This window comes from Pollicipes pollicipes, unplaced genomic scaffold (assembly GCF_011947565.3).
Source record: "Pollicipes pollicipes isolate AB1234 unplaced genomic scaffold, Ppol_2.1 Scaffold_4002;HRSCAF=4701_pilon_pilon_pilon, whole genome shotgun sequence".
NCBI classification, from domain to species: Eukaryota; Metazoa; Arthropoda; class Thecostraca; order Pollicipedomorpha; family Pollicipedidae; genus Pollicipes; species Pollicipes pollicipes.
Genome location: NW_023596420.1, coordinates 45,383,354 through 45,396,068, shown reverse-complemented (window position 1 = coordinate 45,396,068; position 12,715 = coordinate 45,383,354). Strand labels below are relative to the sequence as shown.

Here is a 12,715-nt window from a genome sequence, read left to right as displayed (position 1 = left end):
AGCATCAATAACTGTCATTGGTTAAAGTCATTGGAGCCATTCTGCTTCAGTTGAGCTGCTGCTTCCTCTGTCTCCCTTGCCACTGCGCCTGCTGGTCACCTGTGTAACACTTGTGATCTCCATGAGCCCCACTGATCTGCCTGCTATGTGTCGCCGGGCAGCGCCGGGCCGACCGTCTCTGCCAGTGACCGAACGCCAGCGCCGCCGGCCTGGGCGCCATGTCGGCCGGCCGCCGCTCGGAGGAGGAGCCGGCCGCCGAGCCGCCCCGGCTCAGCTGCCAGCCTCCCAGCGCCGACAGCAGCCCCGACGGCGAGGTGTTCTTCGACACGCGCGACGAGAGGCTGCGCCGCGCCGCCTCGCGCCACGACGGGTGAGCAGCGGCCGCCGGCGGCGAGGCCACCTCCGGCAGCAGGACGTCACGCGCGTACTCCAGCGGAAGACCTGTTGCCAAAATCTTTAGTTGGTTTCAATGGAATTGCTTTCAACTGGAGTCATTATTGTGGGGCAGATGCCTTGTCTGGGTTGGTTGTGCATATGTTGGCTTGCACATCAAACATAGTATTGCTTGATAATTTGGCATGGTTGTACAGCATGGATCTTGCATGATATTTGGTGGTTTCACATAAGATGAGATGCACAAAGCATGCTGTAAAAGTGCTACATGCTGTTGGCCTAAGTAGACATAGTATTACATACCTAAATGTAACCAAAGTGCATGCTCCAGCTGTCAGACCATGAAGTGAAGCCCAGCTTGGGTAGGAAGAGAGAAACGACCACTAGTCCCATATCTCACCCGCAAAATCGATTCTGCCTCATGTTCTGTAACATTCAGTTGATACGCGATTAGGTTTGAATCCATTGCTCGCCAAACCTTGGTGTTGGGTGTGGACACCATGGAGCCCCAGCATGGTGCACAGGACTGAGCAGGGTCTGCACTCATCCTACTCTCTACAGAGGTGCATGACAGCATGTCCGTGGCATCCATCTTATGCAGGTGTCTGAAGGAGGGTGTAGGCTCAATGGGCAGCCCCTAAGAGGCACAGGCTGCGGGCGCGAAGTGTCTCACTCACACAGTTGGCGCGCAGCAGGGGGATGCTCTCATCAGAGGAAAATAAAAAGTTATCATTCATGACCTTTGAGCTTCGTGATGGAGATTGGTCTCCGTGGTGTCCAATCGGTTTTCGCCGCAGTGATATTCGCCTGTTGTTATGATGAATGCTTTGTAGAGTGGGCACAGATTGCATGACTTCGTAAGATTTCTTGAGGTCCATTGCCTTCCATCTGCAGGTCTAAGCTTGGCCCGGCCAGATCCGTGGAGAATCTTTCTCAGGCGGTATCATCCCCACATCTGCCCGTGCATGAAACCAATGGGTAAGTGCGACGCACTGGTGGCTTGTGTTGTACTATTTTACCATTAATCAGCATGATCTGATAGTGTTTATTGACATCATCAGCCATTTGAAACGCGATTTAGGATGTTGAGGCTTTATCGAGACGCGACAACGAACGCTATGGACCCGCTTTCTCACGGATGCAGGCCTCGGCTTCTCATGCGGTATGATTCGCCAATGGCCCAACTTTTCCGCGCTTTTTCGCAACTTTTCGTCGCCGCGCTCGTGACCCGCGCGGCGACGGCGCCGGCCGTGCCACACACCCAGTGCAGCGTGTTTTGCTGTGCGCCGGCCAGGTCGCAGGGCACGGCGCCGCCGCTGCAGCGCTCCAACAGCAGCCACACGCCGAGCGGTCTGCTGGGCCGTGCCGGCGGCGGCGGCCAGCCGGGTCTGAGCCCGGACCGGCCGGCCGGCTCTTCGGACGCCAGCCTCGCCGAGCTGGGCAGGCAGGTGAGCCGCGCAGGCAGCCGCCGCCGCCGCCGCCGCCGCCGCCGCTGCGCCGGCGCCCGCCGGCGTCGCAGGACGGCCGTGGCCGGCAGATGCGGTGACGTATTTCGTAGGAGCGGCCGTTACGTCAGAGGCCGTGCTCTTCGTGGGGCTTTCCGCAAACTACCGGACCGCGCAGCAAAGCAATGGTGATACACAAGATTATCCTTTCTTCGCATTCCCGAACAACGGCAGACGATCTCCGCGTGACGTGCATGGCCATGAGGAGAGCCCCGGGCCTTGGCGGCCTGACTATCTCGCTTTATTGTCAGCTGATAACGTATCGAGTCGCCTCGACACCTTCTGAAATGCAAGCCCACGTCCTGTACAGGATCGAGTGATTTGTCTTCTATCACTGAGTCACACAGGCGTCAGATGCCACTGCCTTGCCGTGTCGCTCTGTGCGCCCTGATCTGTTATCTGCTGTAAGCTACGAGTATGCAGACTTCCCATACTATGTGTGTGGGTGCACGTGTGAGTGCATATTCGTGTGCGTGCGTGCGTGCTGATGCCTTTGCTTGTGTCTGTGGATGTGGCTCCGCTGATCCACTAATGTGTCTGTCCACATGCCCGTGCCTGTGCCCGTGCCTTTGCCTCCATCTTTATCTGGTCTGTTCATCTCCCTCCATGTCTGTTCATCTGCCTGAGGTTGTGCCTCTGTCTGAGCCCTTACCTGTGTTTGTGCCTGTATTATGTCTGCTCCTCTACCTGAGCTTGTGTCTGCCTGAGTTCGCACCTGTGTATGCGCCTGTATGTGCGCCTGGGCCCGTGCCTGTGTATGTGCCTGTATGTGCGCCTGGGCCCGTGTCTGTGTAAGTGCCTGTATGTGTGTCTGGGCCCGTGCATGTGTATGTGCCTGTGTGCACGCCTGAGTCCGTACCTGTGCAAGTGCCTGTGTGCGTGCCTGGGCCCATACCTGTGTATGTACATGTATGCGCGCCTTGGCACATACCTGTGTATGTGCCTGTATGTGCGCCTGGGCCCGTGGCTGTCGCACCTGCGCTGACCGGCCGCGCGTGCGTCGGTCGGCAGGAGCTGGGCAGTGAGGCGAGCCTGGCGACCCCAGCCCCGACGCGGCCCGAGTCCACCCGCTCCTCCGACTCGGGCCGCAAGGACAGCAAGCGCGCGCGCCGCACGCCCTGGTACAGCCTGCTCACCAACACGTACAAGCAGCGCTGCGACGACTTCCGGCGCACGTTCGACGTTCCGCCGGACGAGCGCCTCATTGTCGGTGGGTGGCGCCGCCGCCGCCGCGAGCCCGCGTCCACCGGTGCCAGCCTGGTGCTGCCGCCCCGGGGCGAGCGCGCGTTCGTCTCCGTTTACCGGGGGTCCTGTGCTGACATCATCTTGAGTGAAATGATCGTGAAGCTCTTGAGAGACTGTGTTTGGTTGGCTTTTCACTAACATCTGCATTTTAAGGTAGTGATTTTCACGTCGCGTTATGAGCCTGTGCCGAGGGTGTGGCTTAAGCTGACGTTCTGCGCCCCAGACTACTCGTGCGCCCAGGTGGACGTCGGCAAGATGATCTACCACGGCCGACTGTACGTTTCACAGAACTACATCTGCTTCACCTCCAACATCTTCAAGTGGAATGTCGTGAGTGATGAGAAGCGAAGAAGGCATATGTGACCGCGAAACACGACCGTAACACGAAATGATAGTCTGACTTAGAAACATTCCCACATGCGTGCGCGAAAGCATTCGGACACATTCGCGGGTGTCCAGGTATGCCTCCTATTGCAGGCGCGCCACAAACTTTGACCACGGGAAATCCAGTCATGCCGACGCTCAACGCGTCGAACCGAGTCCAGTCGTCCGTAGTGTTCCGTACACCCCGCGGTGATGACCCTCCCCCCCCCCCCCCCTCCCTCAGTCAGGCGGCCGGGTCCTGAGGCTGAGCTGTGCCCGTCAGCCGATTCCTTAAGAGGTCCGTAGTGTTCCGTACACCTCGCGGTGATGGCACCCCTCCCTCAGCCTGGCGGCCGAGTCCTAAGGCTGAGCTGTGCCCGTCAGCCGACTCCTTACGAGGTCCGTAGTGCTCCGTACACCTCGCGGTGATGGCACCCCTCCCTCAGCCTGGCGGCCGAGTCCTAAGGCTGAGCTGTGCCCGTCAACCGACTCCTTACGAGGTCCGTAGTGCTCCGTACACCTCGCGGTGATGGCACCCCTCCCTCCCGCGAGGCGGCCTCATCCTGAGGCTGAGCTGTGTGTCAGTCAGCTGACGCCGTAAGAGGGGCGGCGGCGCCCCGTCTCGACTCGTACCCCCAGCGGCACCCGCCGGCGGTGACCGGGCGGCGCCGGCTCTGTCTGCAGTCTTTCTGCCTGCCGTTGCGGGAAGTGCGCGCCATCACCAAGATGAACGTGCTGGTCTTCCCGTCGGGCATCAACCTGGAGACGGCCACCGAGAAGTACGTGCTGAGCTCGTTCGCCTCGCGCGACCGAGCCTTCGTCAACATCGAGAACATCTGGCGCAACTGTATTGATAAACAGGTGGGGCGGCCGGCGGCCCTGTGCAGTCACAGCGCGCAGCGGCGCAGCGGGTGGGGGCTAGGTTGTTTGCAGGGTGCAGGGAGCTTGTTTCAGGTGCACACGCTATGTGTTGCTCATTATGGCCCTGTTTCATGCGTGTTTTTCGTGCCGTTTTGTCAGGGGCTCCTCCCCATTTTAATTGACTCCACTATTGGAAGGTGGAGATTGGGACTGATGTCACCGTGCAGACTTGAGCCGCAGTACATTGCACCATTGTTGGCTACTGCGCGTCTGGGAAACCAGAGGTACGGGGTTCAATTCCCCGCAGTACCCGCCCTTCCGGCCAGGGTGAGAGGCAGGCGACGCCATATAGCCTCAGCAGCTGAGTGCGTCGTAAAGCCCCCAATGAGACACACATACATTGCACCATTATGAGCGATTGTACTTAGCCGTTTTAGTTTCTTTGTAGGGGACTTAAGTATTTGGCAAAGATGCGACCATTTTCGTGGTTCGCGCCATCATCTTCCTTACTGGCTGTGCGCACCACATCAGCACCGCATCTCCGACCTGTGTGCTAGCTCCTGAATGTCTTGAGCACAACTCCCGCGCCATCTCCCTCAGCTATGGCCTCCGTGCCGCTGCTGGTGTGGCTCGTATCAATGCTCTTGCCTTTCTTTTGGTTCATGGTCAAGGACAGGATCCATGGTCAAAGACAAGGATTCATGGTCCCGCGCCATCCCCCTTAGCTATGGCCTCCGTGCCGCTGCTGGTGTGGCTCGTTTCAATGCTCTTGCCTTTCTTTTGAGTCATGGTCAGGGACAGCTCTTGTGCTCTCAGAAGGGGTGAGAAGATCAGTCTTAAACAAGCGTTCTAGAAGAGTTCCCCCAAACAGTTTTTTGTGGATGTGGGGTATCAAGACGGCCATGTTTCACTAATGCCCACTTTAAAAAAAAAAATGGTGATATGGCCCGTGGTCATTAATTGAAAAGACTGTCGTAGCAAATTTTCGGAGCCCTCGACACCGTTTTCTCTTGAAAACTCATTTACAGAAAGCTGTTTATGTGTCCGCTGGTCACTCGTGCGTGTGCGTGTGCCACACGGAACGGGTCGGGTGTCTCCAGTGTGCGGTCACACTGGAGACGCCCGACCCGTCCCGCCGGTGTAGGCTGGGCTGTTGAGATGCGTCGTCAGCGCGTTTCACTGACAGCGCGCAGCCTTGTTGATCAGACGGTGGGACTCACCGGTCTTCCGCATGCTGGAACGGCTCGTGACGCGCGCCGCATCCTTCTGGTAGCTCCGAATCCCGTGGACATCTAACCGTGCGCGTGGGAGCAGCCCCCAGTCGCGACCCGTATAGCTGCCGGAGATTTTCAGTTGGCGCTTGTGTTTGGCGCCGTTGCCTGGTAACGGGCCGTGTGCTGTGGACCGCTGTGTTTGCCGTGCGCCATGACAACCGCGCTTGTTGGGACTGTCTGCTTAGATCATTAGGCGCCATGTTGCCCGGAGGGGGGCGGCACGCGCAGTAGCGGTCCAGAGCACCAGTTACGGGTGTTTGGACGCGCTATCCCTGAGGAAGTGCCTGTAGCGTCGCCCACAGTCGGACAGGACGGCCTGCGTGCGCCACAGCTGTCTGGTAGTGACGGCTCGAGCGATGCCAGCCGTTGCTGACTGGTGCTGCGGACGTGCCAGCGCCGCCGGACGGTAGCGGTGATAACGCCCGCTGCCGTTGACAGGTGCTGTCGGCCTCGCAGCTCTGGCAGATGGTGCATGAGCTGTACGGCTCGGAGCTCGGTCTGACCAGCGACGACGACGACTACGTCGACCCCAGTGCCGAGGACGACTCCTCCAACAAGGCGCGCGTGCGCAAGGCGGCCAGGGTGAGTGCCGCGCGCCGCGCCGGCCCCGGCCGACCGGCGCCGCTCAAGCCATTAGGTGTCGTTGCCTGGCCCAGCCGAGGCGCCCTGGTTGACCTGGGAGCCCGTCTCTTGATATATTGTCCTGGTTGGTACCGGAGTCCGTCCCTCGATGTATTGTCCAGGGAGCTACCGGAGCCCGTCCCTCGATGTGTTGTTATCCTGGGAACTAGCGGAGCCCGTCCCTCGATGTGTTGTTATCCAGGGAGCTACCGGAGCCCGTCCCTCGATGTGTTGTTATCCAGGGAGCTACCGGAGCCCGTCCCTCGATGTGTTGTTTTCGTGGGAGCTACCGGAGCCCGTCCCTCGATGTGTTGTTTTCCTGGGAGCTACCGGAGCCGGTCTCCCGATGTGCCGTTGGTATGAAGAGAATGGCTAGGGTAAAGTGGTCCGGCGCCGTGCCTGTGCCCACCCAGTCTGCGCATTGAACACGGGATTTGGGTGCCGGCCAAGTGGCATATTGGGGAATCATTATTGCTTCACTAGTTAGGAGAGATGACTTCGAGAGCAGGGTCCTTACTGAGTAAGGCATGGTGCTAAGACCCCGATCGTGTCACCCAGTGAAGCAATGCAGCTGTAGCGGTTCATGCACGGCCGGCGCTGTTGTGTGGTGTCGCATCCTCGGTCGACCCCGTCCCTCGCAGTGCCGGGATGCAGGGAGAGGCCTGAGGTGGAGCGGTATAGAACCAACGCCAAGCCCCCGCCGAGGTGTTACCTCCCCGTATTGAAGGTGGCGCTCGTCCGTGGTTGGACGGTGCTAGTCCCCGGTACGGCTCGAGCTCGACGCTTCGCCAGGGGCGGGTGTGAGCCGCCCTGTCAGGTCACATGGGCCGAGGACTTGCGTGATGCATCCACGTTATGCTGATATTCTCACAGAATGTCGGTGGGCTATTTTGGTCGCGCAAAACGCGCGTTTTGTTTTTAATTCCCCGCAGTCGCGCCAAACCCGCAACAAACGGGTTTAATTCCCCGCAGTCGCCGCCACTTCTGCCAGGATGAAGGGCAGGCCACGCCGTAGAGTCCCAACAGCTTTGAGTGCGTCGTAAAGCCCCAATCACAATCGTTAATATATTCTGCACCGGTCGTTCTCGCGGACAGCCACTTGGCACTAGTGTGTTTCGACGGCATGTTTACGACTGGGACACGGTATGGCTGGCAGCGCCCTACACCATCAGTCTGGCCATGCGCTGCAGCTGTGAACTGGCTGGCCAGTGAGTGGAGTGCCTTAGATTCAACGTTCATTGATATTTGTGGCGTGTTAGAGAGGTTTGTCGCGTCAAAAAGGTTTCCAAGTTTGTTTTTTCCAGAACAAGCAGAAAATTGTCGCTTGTCGACACGGCTTTTAATAACGAGGGGCGGGGTTGTCCCTCCTTGCTCCGCCACGCCTTCCTTATCATGCGATGCTCCCAGGCAGTGGCGCACGCAGGGAGAAGGCGCGGGAGCACGTCCCCGCCCCCTCCCCACTCGGGTTTTTAGGGGTCTGGCCCCCTCGGGACCGAGTGTGGGGTCCCGGATTGCTGGCTGGAGGTCGTATTGACGGCCCCGGGCGGCAGGGTCGAGTCGCCAAATGTCAGTCAGAGGGCCCTTTGCGCCCATTGAAGCTGCCTGTCGGCCATGCACCACCAGTACCGAACAGTCGGCGACGAGTCAGTCTGGGCCTGGGGCCCATTTCCCAAGCAGGTACAGGGCCGTGGCCCGCGACTCGCATTGGTCGGGGACCCTGAAACAATGAGGGGCCCTTGCGTCTGGCAGAGGCCCCGAGTCCCGACTCCCTGAGTCCTAGGAGAATCCTAAACCTCCGTCATTATATCCAGTCCGCTGTACGGCATTCGCCGGCCGTGGGGTCCGGGGTGGTACCAACCCTGTAGAAATATTGCAGCGTAAGGAATCAGCAGTAAGCAAAATTAACATTATCATTTCAATGAGAAAGCGATGCCGCCCGGTGCGTGATTAACCCACAACAGACAAACAGACCGAACGTGTTTAAACCACCGAAGACTTACGACGTGGCGTGTCGGGAGCAAGATAAACACGAACGTAGCCAAAAGTAAGCCACCTTCACGCAACTGGCAATACCGTACGGACAATCTTCCACGGCGTTGCGATGTCTCCTGTGTATATCCCTAGCCTTGCTTTGTTGGTGTTACGGGTGTCATAACATATGGCCATAATACATGCTCGCATAGCCCCTTCCCACAAGCTCCATGCGGTTTTCGTTGCAGACCTCCTCGCTTTGGGCGCAGCCAACTTCAGTTGTCATGTCGTGTTCTGCTGATACTCAGGTTTGCGCATGCGTGGTGACCTCGACCGGAGGTGCAATGAGGCGGAGCGGTATGGGCCTTCCTGGCCGCGGGTGTGACGCTCGGCCTGACCCATCTCTGACGGATCCTCTCGCCTGGCGAAGCCGCATACTCCGCGGTATGGGGTATGCCGACATGTCACATGGTATGCCCTACTGTGGGACGCCCTGTAATCACATGGTATGTCCCATTGTGGGACGCTCTGTAATCACATCGTATGCCCCATTGTGGGACGCCCTGTAATGTAGCGAGGCTCGACAAGGGTGGGATCGCCCACGCGCACGCGTGTTTACGGACTGAACTCTGAGTAGACCAGTCAGTTTGCGGCTGCTATGTAGACAGAGGCGCACAGGTATAGTCATACGTAGGCAGCACCTGCAGACCACAGAGCGCTTGCGGGATGGCTGCCACGCCCTAGCCGTTGGAATGGTGTACGACTCTGACGGGGTAGCCGTCGAGGAAACCCATCATTCCGACGGACGGAGGGCGGTGACGTCACCGCTTCGCCCCGGACGGAAGAAGGTGACGTCACTGCTGCGTCTTGGACGGAGAGCGGTGACGTCAGTGCTTCGCTTCGGACGGAGCATGAAACGTCACCGCTTCACCTCGGGCAGAAGACGATGACGCCACTGCTGCGCCTCGGACGGAGGGCGGTGACGCCACCGCTTCGCCTCGGACGGAGGGCGGTGACGCCACCGCTTCGCCCCGAACGGAGGACGGTGACGCCACTGCTGCGCCTTGGACGGAGGGCGGTGACGCCACTGCTTCGCCTCGGACGGAGGGCGGTGACGCCACTGCTGCGCCTCGGACGGAGGGCGGTGACGCCACCGCTTCGCCTCGGACGGAGAGCGGTGACGCCACCGCTTCGCCTCGGACGGAGGGCGGTGACGCCACCGCTTCGCCTCGAACGGAGGGCGGTGACGCCACCGCTTCGCCTCGAACGGAGGGCGGTGACGTCACCGTTTCGCCTCGGATTCGGATTGGCCTGGCTCAGTGGAGGGATTCACTCGGCCTGTCTGCCTGTGCCCGGAGTTGGCCGCACTGGAGAGGCTGCTGTTCACGGCCTCGTGCCGCCCGCCGGCGGTATGACGGCCAGCTCAGCGATGTGATGGAGACTATAGCCCGCTGTGAGGCAGACCTGGACTAGATAAGATGAGGCGGGGGCGAGGCTGCTCCAGGCGTGTTGGGAGCCCTCAGTAGCGACAGTCCGTCAGAGGGCGCCGTCCTTCGGTGGCGGCCGTCCCTTAATGACGGCCGTCCCTCATTGGAGTAGCTTTCAGTGACGGCCGTCCCCCAGTGACGACCGTCCCTCAGTGACGACCGTCCCTCAGTGACGACCGTCCCTCAGTGGCATCCGTCCCTCAGTGACGACCGTCCCTCAGTGGTGACCGGCCCTCAGTGGCATCCGTCCCTCAGTGACGACCGTCCCTCAGTGGTGACCGACCCTCAGTGGCATCCGTCCCTCAGTGACGACCGGCCCTCAGTGGCATCCGTCCCTCAGTGGCATCCGTCCCTCAGTGACGACCGTCCCTCAGTGGTGACCGACCCTCAGTGGCATCCGTCCCTCAGTGGCATCCGTCCCTCAGTGACGACCGTCCCCCAGTGACGACCGTCCCTCAGTGACGACCGGCCCTCAGTGGCATCCGTCCCTCAGTGACGACCGTCCCTCAGTGACGACCGTCCCTCAGTGACGACCGTCCCTCAGTGACGACCGGCCCTCAGTGGCATCCGTCCCTCAGTGACGACCGTCCCTCAGTGGTGACCGGCCCTCAGTGGCATCCGTCCCTCAGTGACGACCGTCCCTCAGTGGTGACCGACCCTCAGTGGCATCCGTCCCTCAGTGGCGACCGTCCCTCAGTGGTGACCGGCCCTCAGTGGTGACCGGCCCTCAGTGGCATCCGTCCCTCAGTGGCGACCGGCCCTCAGTGGCATCCGTCCCTCAGTGGCATCCGTCCCTCAGTGGCATCCGTCCCTCAGTGGCATCCGTCCCTCAGTGACGACCGTCCCTCAGTGGCGACCGGCCCTCAGTGGCATCCGTCCCTCAGTGGCGACCGTCCCTCAGTGGTGACCGACCCTCAGTGGCATCCGTCCCTCAGTGGCATCCGTCCCTCAGTGACGACCGTCCCTCAGTGGCATCCGTCCCTCAGTGACGACCGTCCCTCAGTGGTGACCGTCCCTCAGTGGTGACCGGCCCTCAGTGTCATCCGTCCCTCAGTGGCGACCGGCCCTCAGTGGCATCCGTCCCTCAGTGGCGACCGTCCCTCAGTGGTGACCGACCCTCAGTGGCATCCGTCCCTCAGTGGCATCCGTCCCTCAGTGACGACCGTCCCTCAGTGGCATCCGTCCCTCAGTGGCGACCGTCCCTCAGTGGTGACCGACCCTCAGTGGCATCCGTCCCTCAGTGTCATCCGTCCCTCAGTGGCGACCGGCCCTCAGTGGCATCCGTCCCTCAGTGGCGACCGGCCCTCAGTGGCAACCCCCACGGTGGTGTGTGCTGCGCGGCGCGCCCGTCCGTGGCGCCGGCCGGCCGCCGTCATCGGCGCCACTCCAGTGGGCCGCCGGCGGCCGCCAGTGCAGGACGCGCCGGCGCTGGCGCGCGCCGCCCCTCCGAGGCCGGGCCGTCGCCGCTCCAGATGATGCCGCCGCTCGTCGTCGGGGTCAGTCTCTGTACCAGTCGGCAGGGGCCAGTCAGTCTCTGTACCAGTCGGCAGGGGCCAGTCAGTCTCTGTACCAGTCGGCGGGGGCCAGTCAGTCTCTGTATTAGTCGGCAGGGGCCAGTCAGTCTCTGTACCAGTCGGCAGGGGTCAGTCAGTCTCTGTGGCAGTCGGTAGGGGTCAGTCAGTCTCTGTACCAGTCGGCGGGGGCCAGTCAGTCTGTACCAGTCGGCGGGGGCCAGTCAGTCTCTGTACCAGTCGGCAGGGGATCAGTCAGTCTTAACACTGGTGTCTGGGGGTCTCAGGGCCAGTCTCTGCGCCGGTCGGCAGGCACCGGTGCGTTGCGACCTGTGCTGCGGTGCCGCATGCACGTCCTGGTGCCTGACGCGCTGCCTCTTATGTGGGTGATGCTGCTGCGCGTTATGGTGGAGTCGATGTTCACGCTGCGTCTACGTATTCCAATTTGTTTGGCTTGTCCTTTAGTCCAGCTAACATCACTCGTGTGGACTGGAGTGTAAACAAAGTGTTGGGAGGGTCACGCCGTTGTATCCGCCCGTGTCAACTCCGGCAGAGTTTACTCATTCATATTTGTCACAGAGTACGAATATGACCGAGCGCAGGGTATCCAACGCCGTTGGTCCTTTCGGCGGCCGCTTTGCGCCGAGTTGTCACCGTGGTGCGGCGCGGCCGACGCGGCATGGCGTGTGCCGAGGCAGTTGGGCTGTGTCCGTTCTCGCTCCGTCGGACGCGGTCGGGGCACGAAGTCCGCGGCGGTCACACTGACCGAGCATGAGCCCCGCGGCGGCCACACTGACCGAGCATGAGCCCTGCGACGGCCACACTGACCGAGCATGAGCCCTGCGACGGCCATACTGATATAGCGCGAGCGTCGCGGCGGCCATACTGACCAAGCAGGAGCCTCGCGGCGGCCACACTGACCAAGCAGGAGCCTCGCGGCGGCCACACTGACCAAGCACGAGCCCCGCGGCAGCTGCACTGACCGAGCACGAGCCCCGCCGCGCTTCACTGACCGAGCGCAGCGGTCACACTGCGGTTCGGGGCCACGCCCACCAACGCAGACCGCTTACACCTGTCCGGTCCGTCGCCAGATGTCAGAGCGCGTCGCGGACCATTCCGAGTTTCGTGGCAAGCCGTCCGGAGTCCGTCGTCGAGCAGTGTGGACCACAAACCAGTCCGGGGTCGTCCGGATCAGGTCGCAACTGTCGCACTCGTTACTGCCACCCATGGGTCGCAGTTCCGCGTCTGCGCCGTGGATACAGGTTGTCAGGGCCCACGGTTGTCTGAGCTCGGAAAAGGAGCGATCAGACGCGGGCGCTGTGTTTTGGCGCGCGGTGGGCTCAGCCGGCAGTGACCCAGAGGCCCGCGCCGTGTATAAATACCGGTTGGCGCGCAACGCGTCCGACGGCGGCCATCGGCCACCGAGCGCCGCCAGAGGTCGGGCTAACTTTAGACGCGGCGCTCCAGCCGCAACAGGCCGTAAA

At 61.1% G+C, this 12,715-nt stretch overlaps 1 protein-coding gene across 1 annotated transcript in view; it reads left to right on the top strand.

Moving 5' to 3' along the window:
• The first annotated feature begins 241 nt into the window (after positions 1-241).
• Positions 242-12,715, top strand: part of LOC119093289 (protein Aster-B) — a 30,735-nt gene continuing 18,261 nt past the window's right edge. The window contains exons 1-7 of the mRNA XM_037216224.1: positions 242-370; positions 1,288-1,371; positions 1,688-1,841; positions 2,910-3,108; positions 3,367-3,473; positions 4,191-4,367; positions 6,080-6,223. Of these exons, the coding sequence (XP_037072119.1) occupies positions 3,399-3,473; positions 4,191-4,367; positions 6,080-6,223 (396 nt within the window). The 5' untranslated portion in view covers positions 242-370; positions 1,288-1,371; positions 1,688-1,841; positions 2,910-3,108; positions 3,367-3,398. The remainder of the gene's footprint in view (positions 371-1,287; positions 1,372-1,687; positions 1,842-2,909; positions 3,109-3,366; positions 3,474-4,190; positions 4,368-6,079; positions 6,224-12,715) is intronic.